At 34.8% G+C, this 22330-nt stretch overlaps 1 protein-coding gene across 1 annotated transcript; it reads left to right on the top strand.

The window, feature by feature from the left end:
• The first annotated feature begins 17065 nt into the window (after positions 1-17065).
• LOC133785974 (receptor-like protein 6) lies at positions 17066-19759 on the top strand. The gene has a single exon (XM_062225185.1). It carries the CDS (start codon positions 17066-17068, stop codon positions 19757-19759), a length of 2694 nt encoding a protein of 897 aa, XP_062081169.1.
• The last annotated feature ends 2571 nt before the right edge of the window (positions 19760-22330 follow it).

The following is a 22330-nucleotide window of genomic DNA, read 5'->3' as shown; positions in this document are numbered from 1 at the left end:
TAGATAACATAAGCACATAACATATTAATTCTAGCCTATTTTCCTTACCAAAGTTACCGAGATTATGGAATGAGTTGGGATTGTTGGAACACTCCTAAAACCATAAGAAAGAGTGAGTCTAAGAAAGGAGATGAAATGAAAGAGATGGAAAGACTAAACCATAGAAAACCCACTTACCGACTTATATGCTTAAAAGCTTGGATTCCCTAACCAAAATAAGAATAAGGTTAGGGAACTGAGTAGAAGGTTTTGAGAAAGGAAATAACATAAAAATACAGAAAAGAACTAGAGTTTTGGGTTTACCTCAAAGATTGCAAGATCAATCTAACCTTCACCGAAATACTATAGAACTCACTTCCCAAAGTGTTTGATAAGCTTATGATGTTTAAGCTTATAGTTTTTTTCCCCAAACCAAGTGTTTACACTCTCACACTCACTTAACACTAGCAGCCTCTGAACTTAGAGCAAATGGTGAATAATGGCTGGGTACTAGGTCCTATTTATAGAGTTTGGGAATGAAAATATCTTGATTTTACTTGAATAAAAATAATGGCTTTTTAGGTGAAAATCATTTGAATAATCGTTCAGCAGAGGCTGAAGACTCGTTCAGAAGATGCTGGACTTTTGAAGGAGTTTGAATGGCTGAAGGGAAAAGAATTCAAATGAATTTGAAAACATGCTGGTGGAGGCGATATATCGCCCCCCTATAGGCGATATATCGCCTGGACCTTTGTTCCCGAGGCGACCGTGCATCGATTCGTGTTTTCCGTATCTACGTGCTGCGACATATCGCCCCCTATAGCTGCGATATATCGGCATACGCAGAATATTTAAACACGAATTTACACATTTTTAGCTAAGTTTGAATGAACTAAACAGCCTTGACTAAGCCCTCAACGTGCTCAAAGCTGCTGACTGACCCTATACATTCAAACTTTTTACCCTTATTTAATTTAATCCTCAAAAATACTTAATCCTTAATTACCATTCAAAACATGTGCTTAAAATCCTATTGGTTGATGTCTAAACCTTATAATATAATAATATAATCCTTAATATCAGACACATTAATCAATCCTTAGGTTATACTTAATATTCTTAAACTATAGGTTAAACTTAGAAAATCTATAAGTACTACTATGAGTGTCCAAATAACTCCCGGTCTGAACCAAAAATCCAAAGTAACAATGATAACACTAAACATACTATAATACTACTAAACAATTAGCTAAGTAAAGTTCTTGGACTCTACACTTTGTCCCCAGTCTAAGTGTAATATACTTGGAATTTTAGACTTAGACTATTGGTTTTCTTTTTTGTGTTAACTCGGGCATTTGTCCTCGGATAAATTATAGTCAGGCTAGTTCACTTTCTTGACTAACTTGCTGGACGACCAATCTTTAGGTAAAAAGAAAACATTGTATGTAATTTGGGGCTGCACTCCATAGAGCTGCCTACATACCCTTGTCAGGGATCAAGCCCAAATGTAGTTCTGACACTTCCTGCATGATAGTGTCAGTATGTTGCTTGAATGAAGATCCCGTGAGATCAATGATGAAAGAAAATGAAAGAAGACTGGGTTGAGTTAAAAGTGATACTGTTTTAAGTGGACAGCGTTCCAGCTGTTGTTGATCTCACGTCCATCTTTAGTTTGTAGCTTGTATTGTAGAGTCCAAGAACTTTACTTAACTAGTTATTTAGTAGTATTATAGTATGTTTAGTATTATCTTTGTAACTGTGGATTTTTGGTTCAGACCGGGAATTATTTGGACACTCATAGTAGTACTTATAGATTTTCTAAGTTTAATCTATAGTTTAAGAATATTAAGTATAACCTAAGGTTTGATTAATGTGACTGATATTAAGGATTATATTTATTATATTATAAGGTTTAGACATCAACCAATAGGATTTTAAGCACATGTTATGAATGGTGATTAAGGATTAAGTATTTTTTTAGGATTAAATTTAATAAGGAGTAAAGTTTGAATGTTATAGGGTCAGTCAGCAACTTTGAATACGTTGAGGGCTTAGTCAAGGCTGTTTACTCCATTCAAACTTAGCTAAAAATGTGTAATTTCGTGTTTAATTATTCAGCGTGTGCCGATATATCGCAGCTATAGGGGGCGATATATCGCAGCACGTAGATACGGAAAACACGAATCGATGCACGGTCGCCTCGGGCATACTGGCCCAGGCGATATATCGCCTACAGGGGGCGATATATCGCCTCCTCCAACATAAATTCAAACTCTTTTGAATTCATTTCCTTTCAGCCATTCAAACTCCTTCAACAGTCCAGCATCTTTTGAACGAGTCTCCAGCCTCTGCTGAATGATTATTCAAATGATTTTCACCTAAAAAGCTATTATTTTTATTCAAGTAAAATCAAGATACTTTCATTCCCAAACTCTATAAATAGGACCTAGTACCCAACCATTTCTTCACCTTTTACTCTAAGTTCAGAAGCTGCTAGTGCTAAGTGAGTGTGAGAGTGTAAACACCTGGTTTGGGAAAATCATAAGATTAAACATCATAAGCTTATCAAACACTTTGGGAAGTGAGGTTCGTTAGTATTTCGGTTGTGGTTAGATTGATCTTGCAAGTCTTTGAGGTAAAACCGAAACTCTATTTCATTTATTTCATGTTATTTTCTTTCTCAAAACCTTCTACTCAGTCCCCTAACCTCATTCTTATTTTGGTTAGGGAATCCAAGTTCTTAAGCACATAAGTTGTGGTAAGCATATTTTTCAATGATTTAGTCTTTCCATCCTTTTCATTTTTTCTTCTTCTTAAGACTCACTCTTTCTCATATGGTTTTAGGAGTGTTCCAAAAGTCCCAACTCAGTCCATTATATCCCGGTAACTTTGGTAAGGAAAATAGGCTAGAATCTATATGTTTATGTTATCTTATGTGTTATGTTATGATATGTTATGAATATGTTATGAATGTGTATGTTTGTAGGCTTGGGCTTATGCCCTATTTGACTAACAAGACCCCAAAAAGATTGTGGGTATAAGCCTATTTAGCTGGTAGGACCCCACTAATCTCATGGGCATAAGCTTGTTTAGTCTATGGGACCCCAAGTAATAATGGCCATTATAATAAGTGTATTATGTGTTATGATATGTCTTTACGTTTATTATGAAATTTATGTGTATGACTATGTGTTAGATTTTCCTTGCTGAGCATTAGGCTCATTCCTTTTTGTTTTATGTGCAGGAAATAAGCTTTAGAGGCTGTAAGATTCGTGACGCTTAGAGGATGTGTATTGATGGTGAATGGAGTCAAGGGGCCGAGCGTTATTCGATTCGAGGATGTAGTCTCATTTTACCTTTTTATGGTTTTATATGTATTTTCCGCATTTCTTATGTAATTCTTTTTATTTAAATCATGTTTTGTTTTTTTAAAGACAATGGGATCCCATATCCTTATTAGTATTCTATTTAGTTGTAAGTAACTCTTATTTTACAAGTTACTCAATAAAATTATGGTATTTTCGTAAAAATGTAAGTTTAAGTATAGTTTCGTTAATGGTCCAAATAGTCTAGAGTAGTGGGTCATTACATGTATGCTCCATGTCCGACTACCTTTGTGATCAGGTAGGGACCTTCCCATGTCGGGGCGAGCTTACCTGCTCCCGCTTCTTTAGTGTTCTGGAAGACTCTTCGTAGAACCCAATCTCCTACTTTGAATGTCCGAGTGCGGATGTTCTTGTTGTAATGTCTGGCTATGCTCTGTTGATAGGTCGAGACTCTTAAGAGTGCTTTGTCCCTTCTTTCATCGATGGTGTCGAGTTCATGGCACATGTTTTCCCAATTTTCTCCGTCTGTCATCAGCTCATATCTGGTTGTCTGAACTTCGCTCTCAGTAGGGATGACTGCCTCCATCCCATAAGCCAGTGAGAATGGTGTCTCCCCTGTCGCAGTCCTGGTTGTGGTTCGATAGGACCATAGGACTCCCGGCTACTCGTCAGCCCATCTTCCCTTAGCTTTTTCAAGGCGCTTCTTGATGTTGTTCATGATGGTCTTGTTGGATGACTCTGCATGTCCATTTCCTTGGGGATACCTTGGTGTGGAGAAGCTGAGCTTGATGTTCCAGAATTTGCAGAAGTCTTGGAAGTCGAAACTGATGAATTGAGAGCCATTGTCTGTCACAATTTCTTTTGGTACTCCGTACCTACAGATCACAGTCTTCCAAATGAAACCCTTTACTTCTTTGTCTCGGACTTGGTGGAATGAGTCTGCTTCGATCCACTTGCTGAAGTAGTCGGTCACTGCAAGCATGTACATTTTCTGTCCTGGTGCGGTTGGAAGCTTGCCTACTATATCCATCCCCCATTTCATGAATGGCCAAGGGGATGTGATTGAGATGAGACGCTCCGGAGGTTGGTGGGATATTTGAGCGAACCGTTGGCATTTGTCGCATCGTCTTGCATAGTCAGAGGAATCAGCCCGCATAGTTGGCCAGTAGTAGCCTTGTGTTAGGGCACGGTGCGCCAAGCTTCGTCCTCCAGAGTGGTTTCCGCACTCTCCTTCATGCAACTCAGCCAGTACGTATTTGGCCTGTGCAGGGTTAATGCATTTCAAATATGGACCAGAAAATGAGCGTTTATAGAGTTTACCTCGTATAATAGTGAAGCGGGCTGACTGAGCCTTGACCCGACGTGCTTCGTTCTTATCTTCGGGAAGTATGTCCTGTTCCAAGTACTCGACTATTGGAGACATCCATGTTCGGTTGTTGGAGATGTCATTAACTTGCTCTTCTTCATCTTTCCAGACAGCTGGCCATTTGAGATATACTACAGGTATTGTCTTGGGGTCGGTTGTTTGGATGGAGGATCCAAGGTTTGCTAATGCATCTGCATGACTGTTCTCCCCTCTTGGTACTTGGTTGATAGTGAACTCGTCGAAGACTGACTGCAACTCTTTAGTCTTGTTGAGGTAGGCTGTCATTTTGTTATCTCGGGCATGATAGCTACCTTGCATTTGGTTGACTACCAATTGAGAATCACTGAAGACCACGATCTTTTTTACTCCCATGTCTTTGGCTAGTCCGAGTCCAGCTATCATTGCTTCGTATTCAGCTTCATTGTTGGTAGCTTTGAACCCGCATCGGACTGCTTGTTCGATTACGTCACCTTGGGGTGAAGTCAGGACGAGTCCGAGTCCACTTCCTCTGGTGTTACTTGAGCCGTCTACTTGCAACTTCCAGATTCCGACTGACTGTCCCTCGGTCAGACAACAAAGTTCTTTTTCTGCCTGCACATGCATATTAGGTGTAAAATCTGCAATGAAGTCAGCTAATACCTGAGATTTGAGGGAAGTTTGGGGCTTGTATGTTACTTCGTACTCGCTGAACTCTACCGCCCACTTGGTTAGTCTGCCTGATAGTTCTGGTTTGTGGAGGATTGTTTTGAGTGGAAAGGTGGTCAAGACCTTTATTGGATGGCACTGGAAGTATGGGCGTAGCTTCCTTGCTGCGTGGATGAGTGCTAGTGCAAGCTTCTCCAGCTGGCTATATCGGGTTTCTGCTTTAAGCAAAGCTTTGCTTACATAGTAGACTGGAGACTGCTTGCCTTCCTCTTCCCGGACTAGGACTGCGCTAACTGCCGTCTCGGATACCGCTAGATAGATGAATGATGTCTCATTGTCTTTTGGCTTTGAGAGGAGAGGCGGGCTGGTCAGGTACTTTTTTAGCTGGCCCAGTGCCTCTTCACATTCAGCTGTCCACTCGAAGGTTTTTGACTTCCTTAGTGTGTTGAAGAAGAGGTGACATCGTTCTGAAGATTTTGAGATGAATCGGATGAGTGCTGCAATGCGTCCAGTTAGTTTCTGTACGTCTTTTACGCACTTTGGGGAAGGAATCCTTTGGATTGACTCTATCTGTGCTGGGTTTGCCTCAATTCCCCTTTGGGTTACTAGGTACCCAAGGAACTTTCCTGCAGTCACACCAAAAGAACATTTAGTTGGATTCAGTTTCATATTATATTTCCTAAGAATGTCAAAAGATTGTTTTAAATGGCTGATATGGTCATTTGCAATGAGGTATTTGACGAGCATGTCGTCAATGTAGACTTCCATCGTCTTCCCCAGCAAGCTGACAAACATCTTGTTGACTAGTCTCTGATATGTTGCTCCTGCGTTCTTCAATCCGAATGGCATGACCTTGTAGCAAAATATGCCTAAGTTGGTCATGAAGGCTGTCTTTTCCTGGTCGTCTGGATGCATCAGGATCTGGTTGTATCCTGAGTATGCGTCCATGAAGCTTAGGAGTTCATGACCGGCTGTGGCGTCTACTAGCATGTCTATGTGTGGTAATGGGAATGAGTCTTTTGGACACGCCTTGTTGAGGTCTGTGAAGTCAATGCAAACTCCAATCAAATTAGTATACCATGTAAATTCTTATGTGTTGACTGTGTAAATTCATAATCGGCTATAAACTAAGTTACATTCCAGGAATCAGTCTTCCCATCACGAAAGTCAATCGCCATCTGACCACGACACTGAATCTCGGCCTCTAAGGCAATATCAGTCAAACGACCTTCTAACATATCAACCTTGGTTCGAACATTGGCCAAGGTATCCAAAGTAGGTTGTAGTCGACTAGCATCTAGCTCCTTGGCATCCAATTGGGTCTTGAGATCCCCATTAAGTTTCTCAAGGTCTTGTTTACAAGTCTTCAATCCCTTGACCTCAGACCGCAGATCAACATTTTGACTCTTCAATGTCTTCACTTGTTTTTCCAGTTCTTGAACCTTTTCATTTGCCCACATAAGGCCTTGCATACCCTAACATGATAAAGAAAAAAAATAACAAAACAATCAATCAATCAGTCAGTCTGACTACCCATCATTATGAAATAAAATTGACAAATCAAACAAACCTGAAAGACGTGGGAAATGGAAGCAGAAAGCGATGACTTTGATCCAAGCTGATCAAACCTGTATTTGTCCTCGGGCCATAGTAGCTTATTAACCTCCTCAAGGTGAGGACCAAACTCAGAATGTGCTGAGGCGGATGACGGAAAAGAAAGCTCTATCTTCTCAGCAAACCAGTCAGACGAATCAGTTGGAGAAGTTCGCTTCTTCTTGTTCTTCCGAGTCTTTCCAGCAGTAGGAAGAGGAAGAGGAGGAGGAACTTCATTGACAACATCCTTCTCAGCACTTGAAGATGCAATTGCCTGCTTCTTACGTGCTCGTAGGCGTTCCATAGCCCCAGAGCCTGTCAGATTTAGGCGAAACGTTTCTCCAGCCATAAGAAGGTCTGCAAAATTTCGTTCGCCTAGCGTTAGTTCAGGCAGCAAAGACGATTCATACCCCAAAATCTCAAGACTTCGTGTGATAAGTATAATGCGAGATTGAATACGACTCATAGGAAGGGTAATACCTTCAGGATGACGAGGAACCTGACTCCACAAAGAGCTACCACGAAGATTCTCCTCAGACAAGATCACTTGCCACCTACGATCTTCTTCTCGAAACTCAGCAAATCGATCAACCCTTCCTTGAGCTCCTCGACACACCCAGGCAAAGGGGATGTTCACTCTGCCTACAAATTAAACAAAACAACCAGTCAGGAGAATGTCAACAAAAACTACATAAAGAAATTACTCATTTACGCAAGCACTCACTGGCTGAAGACCATGCATGAGGAATCTTACAGTCAGCCGGCAACCCCAACACATTATGAGAGACAAAAAAATATCGATCCTTCCAACGTTTGTCACAATCTTTCAGATCTACAATAAGGGAACTCTTCGATTGAGACAAGAATTGGTATCTACCCTTTTCCGTATGATGCTCCTTTAAAGAGTATGCAAGTAACGCCTCTTCGACAGAAAACTCAATGCCATGTTTCTCACTAAAAACTTCCATGGCCATCAGAACACGCCAGACATTCGGCATCAGCTGGCTGGGTGATACAGTATGATACTCACATACTTCTTTCACTAACCTAGGAAGAGGAAATCTGAACCCTTCCTTGAAAGGAAGCTCATACATGCACACCCAGCCAGGTAAATTCCAATTAGCCCGCTCCCCACCAGACGGGGCATGCAGACTAGCATAACTAGGTATATCGTAAGCCCGACGAAGCCAAGGCAAATCCTCTAAAGTAATCTTTGACTTCGGGTTATAGCCCAGAAGCATGCGACTAGAGAGACCACCAACTATAGGCCCATCACTATCCACACCAATGCCGACAATGCCAATAGGAATATTAGGATTGGTGCAGCTACCATCATCACTAGATGAACAGGTCATCCTACCAGAAGACCCAGCAAGACTGCCTCGATTACTGGATGACATGCTCGAAAGACCACCTAGAACAAATGCACTATCTAAGTTCGAGTGGACGTAAAAGTAATTATAAACACTATCGGCCTACCAGACAGCAAGACAATATAGAAAAAAAAAATTATTGACTAACAGAAAGACAAACAACTAGTTCTCATCTAACCATCCAGACGGTCGGACATAGGGTCACTCGTCCTAAGAGAATGTACTCACAAAGGCAAAACTATCATAATACATGGCAAACAGTAAAAAAAACGTGTTCCTACTATCAACAAAGATCAAATGCAAACAGCAGTAAAAAGTGAATCAAACTAAAGTTACAACTACAACCCATACAAAACGACTTGAAGATCAAAGAAGAACACGAAGAACGACATAAGAAAATTCAAAGAAAGAAAGGAAAAGGAAACCAACCTCTAGAGAGCTTTCCTCCAAGCCTTTAAGATAAGCCCCACCAAATGCTCCACCAAATGTGAAAAGCTTGTAAACAATGCTCACTTTTATAGGCTCAAAGGGACCTTGGATGGATGACAAGTGTCAACCATCCAATGGGGAAAATAGTACACCTACAAACAAACTCACCAAAAAGCATCTTTGGGTTTGGACATACTTAGTAAAATATAAACCCAGGAAAAATCATATAAAGATTGATAAAATTTATGAGCTCCAATCGGACCTGGCTCCCCTCATGCGCACAGTTCGTACCAAACAATATGCACTCTAGTCCGCAAGGCATTCGGACAATCGACCACTTGGCCGTGTATAGACCTGGCTAGTAAACATATTGACCGGACAGTCGGACTACCTAACTCACGGGCACATGCCACTCGGCCAAGGCCCGCGCGCATCAGCATGTCCCTCGGCAACTCGGACAACCAGCCAACTAGGCCCGCGCGCATCAGTAAGCCCCTCGACCACTCGGACAACCGGTCAGCCAGCCGCGCGCGTCAATAAACCTATCGGCCGCTCGGACATCCAGCTGTGCGAGAGTTCGTGTCACTCGGCTAGCGAGGTCTGCATGCATCCACAGCCAATCGGACACTCGGACAATCAGTCAGCCAGCGTGCGCGTCAAACCTCTCGGACGCTCGGACAACCAGCCGCGCGCGAGTGCGTGTCACTCGGCCAGCAAGGTCTGCATGCACCCACAGCCAACCGGACACTCGGCCACATGCACGTGACGTGACCGCATAAGGCCACGTACTCGGACATTCGGACATGGGTCCGGGAAACAATTTAAACCACGTAAATAATTGCTGAAAGGGGTAAATTGAGTCAAGGCATATTCTAACAATTTTCTCTAACTATTGGGGAGATGGATAAATTCTGATAGAATTAATTTCTTTTTTACTCTTTGATAAAGAATGAATTCTATACCAAAGAGTGAGGGACAAACTGTAGTGGACAAAATCTATATACTTGATAAATAATAGTCCAACAAGCAGTCAGTCAGCCCAATAAGCTATCTAACTAGCCAATAAGGCCCAAGCCCATGTAAAATAGGCTCGCATATACAAAGTACCATCCAAATACCCAAAACCATACCCGGACCCGAATTCGGATATACTCAGTCAGCCAGGGACCTTGAAACAGTCAAGGCTCCCATCGCGCTCGCCAAGAATCTCAGAACGAAACCACTTGGAGCGAGTCAAACGAATCAGAATGAGAAGGAGGACAATAAATAAGACCATCAGAGGTTGAGAAAAGGGATCAGATAATCACTGAACTTTCTTTACTCTCTAATTGAAACGAAGGCTACTCTATTTCTGAGCAATATAGTCAAGCAAGACTAATTAGTCAGTCTGATTGGACCTGACCTAGTCGCTTGACCCCTCCGTCATCGCCACCGTCACTCTGACCATTTTACGACTCCTCCATCCATCATCATTTCAATTATTTATATCTTAATTTTATTGCTTTCTATTAGCTCTCATTACAACCCGACTGACTTGAGCGTCAGAGTCCCTTTGGCTGACACCCCACTGGTGCTCCCAATTGAACTCTCGTCTCTCTTCTCTTTGTTCTTGACAGGTTGTTGGTGCCCATCTAATCAATTGTAGAAAATCACCTCTACAACATTAAGTTCATAAAAATATTAACTAAAACATTAAGAACATTAAATATACATTTTCAAGAACTAATCAAGAACCTTCACAACAATCAAATTGATTATGTAAAATCAAAGACAATCAAAATAGGCAATATTTCAAGGAAACATGATTTGCCTGAGCAACTCACTCAGTTGACTCAACAAACCAATTACGAATCTAATTCACCATAAGAACCATATTCATTTTCGAAAATCTTAATTACTGCACTGTTTAGTGAGATATATGAAATATGCAAATCAGATAATTAATCACATAAAAAAATAATTGTCTTTATAAAAATACACATTTTTTTTTATCTTTTCTATACGAGGAAAATATTTCTTAAAAATAGAAAAAACAAATCAAATTACTCTTGATTCTCAATGAATTGCAGCTACAAAAATATGGTCCAAACAAGGCCTTAAAATGTATGTGGATGTCAAATTCATTACTTCTACACCACATAATACTTGTCCAAATTAGCATTCAGACACAAGAATTTTCCAACCCAAAATATAAGGTTAGAAGATTCATATAATTGGTGATATGATCAAGTCATATTGTTATGTCCCAATCCACAATAATAATACTTTTGTTTTACTTGAAAAGACTTTGACAAATTCATAACTAATTAATATGAAATGAAAATTCAAAGTCCCAAAAGTAAATGTTGAAAGAGCCAATTAATAGATGTGCATATTATGCCAAAAGAGTCGCCATTTGAAACAAATACTTGGTTGGATGAGCCTTATCATTTCTAGCATAAATTATTAAATTGTTAGGTTTGAAGTGGCCTAAGAAAATTCAATCTTTATTAATCATACTTGTAATAATTTTCTTTAATAACACACATAAATAAAAAAAAAATTAAAAAATGACCAAATTCTTTCAACAAAAAATGGTTATCGAGAATAGTGATTACTAATTGAAGTGATCATGATATAAAAATATGATATCAATGGTAAGAATCCTTTTGAAAACAATTCATGCTTTTTTTATATACATATAAATTTATTTTAAAAAAAAAAACAGAAAACAAAGAACTTGTCTGTATATATGCCCTTGCAATGGAATTGGAAAGTAAAATTTTATGTCAAAATTAAAAAATTTTATTAAACAAAGTGTTTAACCAACTGGAAAATCAGTTGCTGTAGCAAAAAGTAAAGAACTTACTTCAAAGGTAATTTTATAATTTTTTTTGTTAATCTATTATTCTATGTGACGGCCAAATTTTAATATGTTTACTCCAAATTTTATATATAAATCAATACTTACTTAACAAGAACATGCACAAATTAAAATGATGACAACCCCAAATTTCTCATTTGATTTTTATTTAATAAAAAAGTGCTAATTAGAGGTAAAAAAAAATACATTCAAATAATTTTGATAAAGTAAACAGTGAGATCGATTGATAGAATGAAAGTAACTATCACGAGCTAAAAAAATTCAGCTAACAAAACTTCATACAGTCAAGTTTTGGAAAGAAAAAACTCTACATCAAAGTCTTTAATGCAAGTCACGTCTTAGATCATATAGCAATATTTCTACAATCAATAGAAGTGTCAAAAAGTCTAGCATAGAATAAGATAGGATGAATCAATATTTCCAAACCCCCAAAAAAAAGTTTAGACAAACAATTATTAAAGTGGTTATGTTATGTATACTTTTGTTTTACATGGAAGACTTTAAGATGTTTAATAATGAGGTCCATAGTGTCTTAATGATAGATAATAAGAAGACGTAACGAATAAAATACCATATTAGTTTCCAATCTAATACATTGAGGTCATCCATTCTTATTCAAGTTTTTACACTTTTTAAAAAAAAAAAAACAAAGTAATTAAATCACCATAGATAGAATTGTAGAGAACAAACTAAATGGGTGAATTATTTCCATCAAATTAACTTATTGTCTAGCCAAAAGACATATAAACAAATTTATTAGCTACTTTTTAAGAAAGCAACCAACAAATGAGAGAATTATCCCAAGAAAATTAGAAAAAAAATTACACAATTGAGAAAACAAAGCAATAGCTTCCACTTGACACAATCAATCACTTGAGTCCCAAAAAAGTCCTTCAAGAAAAGCACGAGCGATCAAAAAATTGGCTTATAGACCACCTAAAAGACAAATAAGATTAATGAGGTAAAATTTCTTATACAAGTTAAATAAAAATTAAAAAAACCAACAAACTCTTTCAACCGAGATTACAAGTCAAAAAAATATAGCAAAAAAATCAAACCATAAATAGTCACTAAACTTATAACATCAATTTTTAAAAAAAAAATACTAATAACATAACAAAGTCAAATAAATATTGACACAAAACAAACCAAAAATAAAGTTGACACAAAGATAAAACTAAATTAAAATTGGCACAAGACAAAGCTAAAACCAAATTAGCACCAAGATTTCACTTTTATTTATTTTACTTGAAAGACTTTGAGATTTCTTCATTTATCTATTTTTATCATTATAATTTTGTTTATTTCTTATTGTGCAGTTAGTCCTTATAGGTAATTAATTGTGAAATGAGAAAAAGTTTGTTAAATAAAAAATGTCTTCTTTTACTAAGAAATTTTGTTTGCTTATTGAACTGCTTTCTTTTATTACAATTACGAGATATATTATTTTAAGTTTATAATTTATATTACCATTGAAAAGCTCTCCATGTTAACTCCTCACAATTGGATAGGTTTAATTAGATTTCATTCAAAATTCATATACTATTAATGGAGCGAGAAATGAGTTCTGGACGATTTTTTTTTTATCTAATTGACTTATTTATTTTGAAAAGGATGGATATACATATCAAAAAAGCAATAAACTACAGAGGTGGCAAAATAAGTGTAGGAACTTGCATGAGATTCATATTTTTACCTCAAATATCATTTTGAACTATGTGTTTTGCAAAAGTTACTAATTGGACATTCTATTTTGTTAAATGACAATTTTGACTCTGTATTTTGCAAAATGAAACAAAAGAATAACCTGAGTCTGATTTTGGTCAATTTTTTTTAAAATATGACCAAAATACCCTTGAGATTCAATTCATGAATTATTTATATAATTAAAAATACATCTTAAATAAAAATTATATAAATTCATTTTAAAATAAAAAGTAATTAAACAAAGTAACCCAAGTTGAATCCTTGGTCTCCTGTATTGCTTCATCTTCTTCAGGTGTTGTTGTCGGAGGGGTGCATTGCAAAGTCACATAGCTGAAGTCGTCGGTGCGAGACAAACTGGTGGAAGGAGATCAGGCCAAAGTCGAATCCTGTAGTGAAATCGTTGTCAGAAGGAGATCTAGATCTAAGGACTGCAGAGGTTCGACAACACTTAGATCTGACGTGAAGGCAGAAATCTGACAATCCGATGGAAGGAGGCTGAAATCCGAGGATTGCAAATTATATTTTACCTCTAAATTATTTAAATATTATATTTTTAAATATCCTTATTAATTAAAATAATAGACAAAGGAGATAAAAAATAAACAAATATTTAATTTAGAAAGAGAGACTAAAAAGAACTAAAATAATAATAAAAAAATGTTTGAAAGAGAGGTAAGTCTTAACTACATGTAGAGTTGAAAAATATAGTAAGCCAAAATAGAGGAGTGATTTAACTCTTCCAATGGAGTGTATTTTTGATAATTTTGAGCTCAATTTTATAGTTTTAGCTATATATATATATAATATATATATAGGACGAAGATAGAATTACAAGATTTATTCGAACCTGAAACACAAGTTGAGATGACCCAATATTATTATTATTTGAATCAAAATCTTTCCTCAAATTATATTTGATTTCATTTAATTATAAAGTCAATACACATTCCTACTTGCTGAAATAGAATTGTGAGTTGTAGAAAATTTGTTGACTTGACATGTGTTTGTTGACTTGGATTAATAATTCTTCAATTATTTTGTGACGCCCCACGTCACTATGGCTCTGATACCATTTGTGACGCCCCACGTCACTATGACTGCTTTCTGGAATGACGACTGGCCCTACAAACTAACACGAGTCTTTCCAGCGTGCTTTGTCCTCACTTGCATGCTTCCTGGGAAAACTTCCCACGAGGTCACCCATCCCTAGATTACCACAGGTCAAGCACGCTTAACTTTGGAGTTCTCAAGTGATGGGCTACCAAAAAGAAAATGCATCTTGTTGATATAGGTAGTACCTATCAATCTATTTAAGTCATTTTCAACTGTGTAGTCCCATACCTACACAGTCTTAGAATCATCACACTTGACATTCCCCAGGCGGTGTGGGATTGCACAGCTTACCCGATCTTTCCCCTTGCGGATCACGAGATTCAAACTGTCATAATCACCCCCCCTTACGGGCCCGACATCCCCGTCGGCCACACTTCTGGCTGGGTTAAGGCTCTGATACCATTTGTGACGCCCCACGTCACTATGGCTGCTTTCTGGAATGACGACTGGCCCTACAAACCAACACGAGTCTTTCCAGCGTGCTTTGTCCTCACTTGCACGCTTCCTGGGAAAACTTCCCACGAGGTCACCCATCCCTAGATTACCCCAGGTCAAGCACGCTTAACTTTGGAGTTCTCAAGTGATGGGCTACCAAAAAGAAGATGCATCTTGTTGATATAGGTAGTACCTATTAATCTATTTAAGCCATTTTCAACTGTGTAGTCCCATACTTATACAGTCTTAGAATCATCACACTTGACCTTCCCCAGGCGGTGTGGGATTGCACAGCTTACCCGATCTTTCCCCTTACGGATCACGAGACTCTAACTGTCACATATTTATTACACACTATAGGACCAACCCAAAACACAAGTTGAGGTGACCCAATATTATTATTATTATTATTGAAGTTGAATTTTTTTTATTATATTGTATTGAAGTTGAGATTCTTTTTCTGTCTATTTTTTATATTATTATTCTGATAGGTCATGTTTCAAAAGTGGAATAGCATTAGATTGTTGAATTATATGATTTTTTTGTGAGTTATAAATGTTACAATTTTATAAATTTACCTCTTAAATTTAATTTTATAATTTTTTTGTTATTTCGAAACCTTATCCCTCACGATTTTGCTTTTACAAAGTGTAATAATTATGTTTTAATAATTTTTATGATAATTTAGTACTTTTTTTTATCTTATTTATAAGTCAACATTATTTTCTTGACAAATAAGTGTAGGAACTTGCATGAGTAATATTAAAATAAGAGCACTTCCAACAGGTGTTTTATTATCCTTCAAACTACCTCATTAAAACTTACGTTTTATATTTTACCTCAAATTTTTACATTACACCATACATGAATTTTTTTATATTTTCTCTCTACATTATTTAAATATCTTTATTAATTAAAATAATAGAAAAATGAGATAAAGAATAAACAAATAATTAATTTAGAAAGAGAGAACAAAAATGACTAAAATAATAATAAAAAATATTTGAAAGAGAGATAAATCTTAGCTATATGCGGAGTTGAAAATACGATGAGCTAAAATAGAGGAGTGATTTAACTCATCCAATATATATTTTAATAGATTGTATCACTTGAATTCGAGATAATTAGTATAAATATATATATATAACGGAGATAAAATTACAAGATTTCTAACCCAAAACACAAGTTGAGTTATTTGAGTCAAAATCTTTCCCTAAGTATAAAATCAATACATTTCACTTTGTTGATTAAAATGGCATGAATCAATTTGTTGACTTGAATAATTCTTCAATTATTTATTACTTATATTCTATACCACACACACTATAGGACCAACCCAAAATACAAGTTGAGGTGACCTATTATTATTATTATTGAAGGTTAGTTTTTTTTTTTTTTTGAAATTGTATTGAAGTTAAGATTCTTTTTCTGTCTATTTTTTTTTATTATTATTGTGATAGGTGATGTTTAGAAAGTGAAATAGCATTAGATTGCTAAATTATAGGAATTTTTTGTAAGTTATTATTTAATAAATTAAATAGTATGGGATTGTTTTAAAGAGAAATTTGTTACAATTTTATAAATGTGTACATAAATACCTCTTAAATTTTATTTTATAATTTTTTGTTATTTGGAAACCTTATCCCTAAAAATAGTGAGTTTAACAAAGTGTAATAATTATAATTTAATAATTTAAAATTTTCAACATAAAGTAGATTTTTTTTAAAAAAAAATCACGTCGTTGATGTATTGTGCTCGTGGAAGACTGATATCAATCAACAATATAATTTAGTCTGATATTTCATAATATAATTTAGTCAATTATATATATTACAGTCAATTAAAATATAAAAATATAATTTAGTCTGATATTTCATAATTATATATATTACAGTCAATTAAAATATAAAAATAAGAGAAATAACACTGCACATAAGGACTGATGTCCTAGAATTATTTAATTTCTGTTTTTTTTTTCAAAACCAGGAGAATGAGATCTGTAGGTATTTTCTAATATAATTTTTTTTTTCAACATTATTTTCTTGACTATAATAAATACATGTCATCAGCTAAGTGAAATTTAATCAAGCAAACGTTGGGACTAAACAAAGTTTTATTATTTTAACTAATTAACTCTCTTGCCTATATATATGGATGATCAGCCACAATATATAGCATATAACTCATCCAACATTAATATTTGAATTTCTGCTTCTCTTCCATTATAGTGAAAATGATGGGTCAGTTTTCATGGCTCTACTCTCTCATCATTCTCTTCTTTTTCTTCTTTGTTACTTCTTTGTCTTCTCCTTCTCCACCTCCATTGTGTCATCCCCATGAAAGCTCTGCTTTGCTCCACTTTAGAAACTCTTTCACCTTCTATAACGATACATGGTTATGTATGGAGTTCTATGGGATTAATAATCCTAATAATACAATTTCATGGAACAAAAACATGGATTGCTGCAAATGGAGTGGAGTCACATGTGATGAGGTCACAGCTCATGTCATCCGTCTTGACCTTACATGCAGTGGCCTTCAAGGCATTCTTCACTCCAACAACTCTCTTTTCTCTCTTGCTCATCTCCAATCTCTTATTCTCTCTCACAATCTTTTTGATGATTCAAATATGGTTCACCTTGACCTTTCTTACTCTGGTTTCACTGGCCATGCCCCTCTCGAATTGTCTCACTTGTCCAACTTGGTTACACTTGACTTGAGCAGGAATAATGATTTGAAACTAGAGACATCTAGCTGGAAAAGAACTCTAGCAAACCTAACAAATCTCAAAGAATTGTTTCTTAGATATGTTGATATGTCTTCTACTTCACCTGATTCCTTTATGAATCTGTCAACTTCTTTGACATCTCTTGATCTCAGTAGGAGTCAATTGCAGGGGAAACTTCCAGAAAATGTTCTCAGTTTGCCAAACCTTCAGCAACTTGATTTGAGTTACAACTCATATCTCAATGGTTCTTTTCCACAATATAATTTGAGCAGCCCACTTAAAGTATTGAATCTTTCTGAATCTGGAGTCGTGGTAGATCAACCTCATCTTTGTAGAAAGTTGAAGTACTTACACATTTTGTCTCTAAGGAATTACAATTTCTTGAAACTTTCTCCCACATTGCTTGACAACTGCACACAAATCACTTCCTTAGACCTTTCTAGTAATAATTTTGGTGGTTATATCCCATGGTCATCCATTTTCAATCTACAACAACTAACCTTTTTGGATCTTTCAGGGAATAATTTTGTAGGCCCAATTCCAGAAATTTGTAATAACTCAACAAAACATTCATTTTCGTGTGTCTCTTCAAAACATCAACTAGTGGGCTCTCCTCCATTGAATTTTAAATCTCTATATTTATATGGAAATGAGCTTAATGGGACAATACCATCTTGGTTATATTCCCTTCCATCTTTACAATATTTATATCTAAGTTCCAACAAATTCAGTGGTAGCATTCAGGAATTCCAACATAATTCTTTGATATCTCTTTATTTAGAGTATAATAACTTACAAGGTTCTTTCCCAAGATCAATTTTTCAGCAAGTCAATCTCACGGATTTGCTTCTCTCCTCAAATAACTTGAGTGGTGTCGTTCAATTTGATCAATTTTCAAAGTTAAAAAAGCTCTACTATCTTCATCTTTCTAATAATAGCTTATCATTGGTATCTAACAATAATAATAATGATACTTTGCCCAATACTCTTTCTGAATTATATTTGTCAGCATGTGGTATAAGTGAGTTCCCGTACTCCTTAAGAAGCTTAGAAAATTTAGGAGTCTTGGATATCTCCAACAATCAAATTGAAGGCAGTGTTCCCAAATGGCTGTGGAATGTGGGTAAGGATTCATTGCAATTCCTAGATATTTCTCACAACTTTTTAACGCAAATAGATCAGATTCCATGGAAGAATCTACAATACATTAACCTCCGCTCCAACCGACTTCAAGGTCATCTTCCAATCCCACCACCTTATACATCGTTTTTTTCAATCTCAAACAATACATTGGATGGGGAAATATCACATTTGATTTGCAATTTCAGTTGGCTTGAAGTCCTTGATTTGTCAAATAACAATTTGAGTGGGAACATTCCTCCATGCTTAGGAAATTCAAGTCTCTATGTGCTAGATTTGCACAAGAATAAGCTTCATGGCATCATTCCTTCACATTTTGCAAAGAGAAACTACCTAGGTGTTTTGAATCTCAATGAAAATCAATTGGAAGGGTCCTTACCAAAGTCTTTGTTCAATTGTAAAGAGTTGGAATTTTTAGATATTGGAAACAACAAGATAAATGGATCATTTCCCTGGTGGTTGGAATCTCTTCTGAATCTCCAAGTTCTTATCTTGAGATCTAATAGATTTCAAGGTCCAATAGGCAATCCCAAGGTGAGACATCCCTTTCACAATTTGAGAATTATGGATCTCTCTGGCAATGAATTCACTGGTCATTTGCCGCAAAAGTATTTTAAGAATTTTTTGGGAATGATGAATGCTACTTCACATTACTTGAGCTACATGCAAGCAGATTTTGGTGGTGGTAATTATTACGAAATTAGTTCGTTGACAATAAAAGGATATTATGCTGAGTTGGAGAAAATTCAAACCATGCTTATAGTCATTGACTTCTCAAGAAATAACTTCACAGGAGAGATCCCAGAATTACTTGGTAAGCTCAACTCACTCAAAGGGCTCAATTTTTCACATAACAAGATCTCTGGTAGTATTCCACCATCTTTGGGAAATTTGACCAATCTAGAATGGTTAGATCTCTCCTCAAACAAGCTTGTGGGGAAGATTCCATGGCAATTGGCAGTAAATCTAAATCAACTCCAATTTTTAAATCTTTCTGTGAACGAATTGGATGGGCTTATACCTCGCAGTCGACAATTTGATACATTCACAAACGATTCATAAAAAAAGAATTTGGGCTTATGTGGGTTTCCAATTTCAGAATCATGCAACGAGACCACCACACACCAATTTCGGCAAGAAGACGATGAGGAACATGTGAATGGATTTGATTGGAAAATTGTGTTAATGGGATTTGGAAGTGGAATGATTATTGGAATTTCGATGGGATACATGTTCCTTTCAGATAAAATCATTGATGGGCTTGTCAAAACAGTGAAAGGAGAATAATGACATCTTTTGGCAAAAAGATCAAAGCAGAGGAGGACTCGTCAAAATGTTGGAATTGAGAGAAGACATTAGTTTACATTTTTAGTATATTGTGTTTCATTTTGTTTAAATGTATGTTGTTTGTTATTGTAGCTCGTTATTATGCAAGTTTGTGTTTAAATGAATTTTAGTCAACTTTACAAAACTGTGTTGTTTAAATGAACTTTTTTTTTTGTTTCATTTTTATCTATACACTTATAAAGTTTCCCAAATGATGATAAAAATGGTTGTTTCTTAAATAAGACAAGAAAATGTATAACTCAAATACAATTACAAAATTAATTTATGGTTTGGACATACATTTCTTCCCATTGCAATATATTCCTCTTTTTTGTTTTCAATAAAAATACTTTACTTGAATGAAAAATAAAACTAAAAATAAAGAGATGATGTGCATTACAATAAGATAGAGAATTTTTCTTTTTAATTTCTTTGGTAAGAAACTAGGATAAGAAAAGAAAAAAGCCATATTAATTACTTGATTAATTCATCCAAATAATAATACAAATGTTTGGTTTGTGTTCATGTTAATCATAATATATCTATATGCTCACCTTTTAAGGAAGTTTTTTTTTTTTTTTTTTGCATAAATTAAGTAAATGATTGTGTTTTTTGAAAAGTGTAAAAAATAAAAAAACAAAAACAAAACAAACATAATAAGACCAATACTATTTTATGCATACTAGACCACGTGATATAAGATTTGGGTCGAATAAATTTTATCATTATCTCACACTGTACTATTGAACTATTATTAGTATTATCAATAAAAGTTTTTATTTCTACTTTAACAAAATTACAAATAAAATGGCAGACCATAGATCTCTTTTTATTGATGCATTACATATAAGGATCTTTAAACAAGATTTGTTAATATATAAAACACTGAGCACTAAACAAGATTTCATTATACATCATTTTATAGATTAATCAATTTATATCCGCCAAGAAATAATTTTTAAATACTCAACATAAAATAATTATAAAAAAACACAAGTGAGTAATAATAAATTTATTCATTATATAAAAAAATTATATTGTTAATTATATATTATTGAAACTATCATTTAAAAGTTTTAATAAATTAGGATGTATCAACCCAATTCAAAAATGACCACTTCAAAATAAAGAAAAGAAAAAAAAAAATCGAAAATGACAACATGGATTGAGGAAGAGTTTACATAAGTGTAAATTCATTTATCAAATTAATATCTTTGTGACAAAAAATAAAAATAAAATTTACTCACAACTGACAACCAAATCCAACCTGATAATTTTGTCAAAAAAAAAATCCAATGAAATTTTGTTAAAAAAAATATCCTAAAATCAACAACCTCCTCTCATGTACACAACAATGACAATGACTAGTATCAACCTTTAAGGGTATCATTGTCATTTCATAGAAATTTTCTCCAAAACATGAAAGGCCAATGATATTTACACTTTAATAATCTATATAGGCACCCCATATATTAAAAAAACTTAAAATAAATTATTTTCTTAATTTTTTTTATATTCTTTGATTTTTTATTTTATTTTTGTGTTAATTTAATCCACTTTATTTTCTTATTTTCATAATATTTTAGAAAATAATGTTCAATATTTTTTTACAACTTTTTACTTTTATTCAAATATTTTATTGTTTTGATTTTTTATGTCTAAATATTTAAATTATATTTTATTTATATGTATTTTTAGAATATGCAAAAGAAGAATTTTTTTAAAAAAAATAAGCATAAGTTAAAAAAAAGGATATATTTTATATCAATTTTTAATAAAAATAGGGTATTTTAATCAAATTTTGGGGTGTTAATATAATGCCCCTAGATGAAATTGAAAAGATAAATGACAATTTATAATCACAAACACAACTAAGAGATAGAGTAAGATGGAGGTACCATAATTTTTTTTTAATTCATTACATGTTAAAATTCATGATGTATATAGCACAAAACATGTCAATGAATAATTTGATATAATAATAAATTTTAGCAAACAATAAATACTTATACAAATGAATCATGAATTCATAACGAATAGCATTACTCTTTGAGGAGAATGCTTTGTAGAAATAACATTAATTAATGAGAAAATTTATTTGTAAAATAATTTTCAAGAAAACTATTTGTAAACTAGTTTTATTTAAGGATGCTTAAAGGCTTATGTTGATATATCATTTGCATAGTAATTTTCTCAACAACACCAAAGATTACAAAATAATTTCACCAAATGTTTTTTTCTTTTTTGCCATTACAGAATAATTTTCAAGATCGATTAAGCAACCCTACACATCATTCAATATAAAAA

This window comes from Humulus lupulus, chromosome 6 (assembly GCF_963169125.1).
Source record: "Humulus lupulus chromosome 6, drHumLupu1.1, whole genome shotgun sequence".
In the NCBI taxonomy this organism is placed as follows: Eukaryota; Viridiplantae; Streptophyta; class Magnoliopsida; order Rosales; family Cannabaceae; genus Humulus; species Humulus lupulus.
This window is presented reverse-complemented; position numbering and strand designations above follow the sequence as displayed.

Coding starts and splice junctions, on each gene's coding strand:
- LOC133785974 (XM_062225185.1), top strand. CDS start 17,066: ATGGGTCAGTTTTCATGGCTCTACTCTCTCATCATTCTCTTCTTTTTC.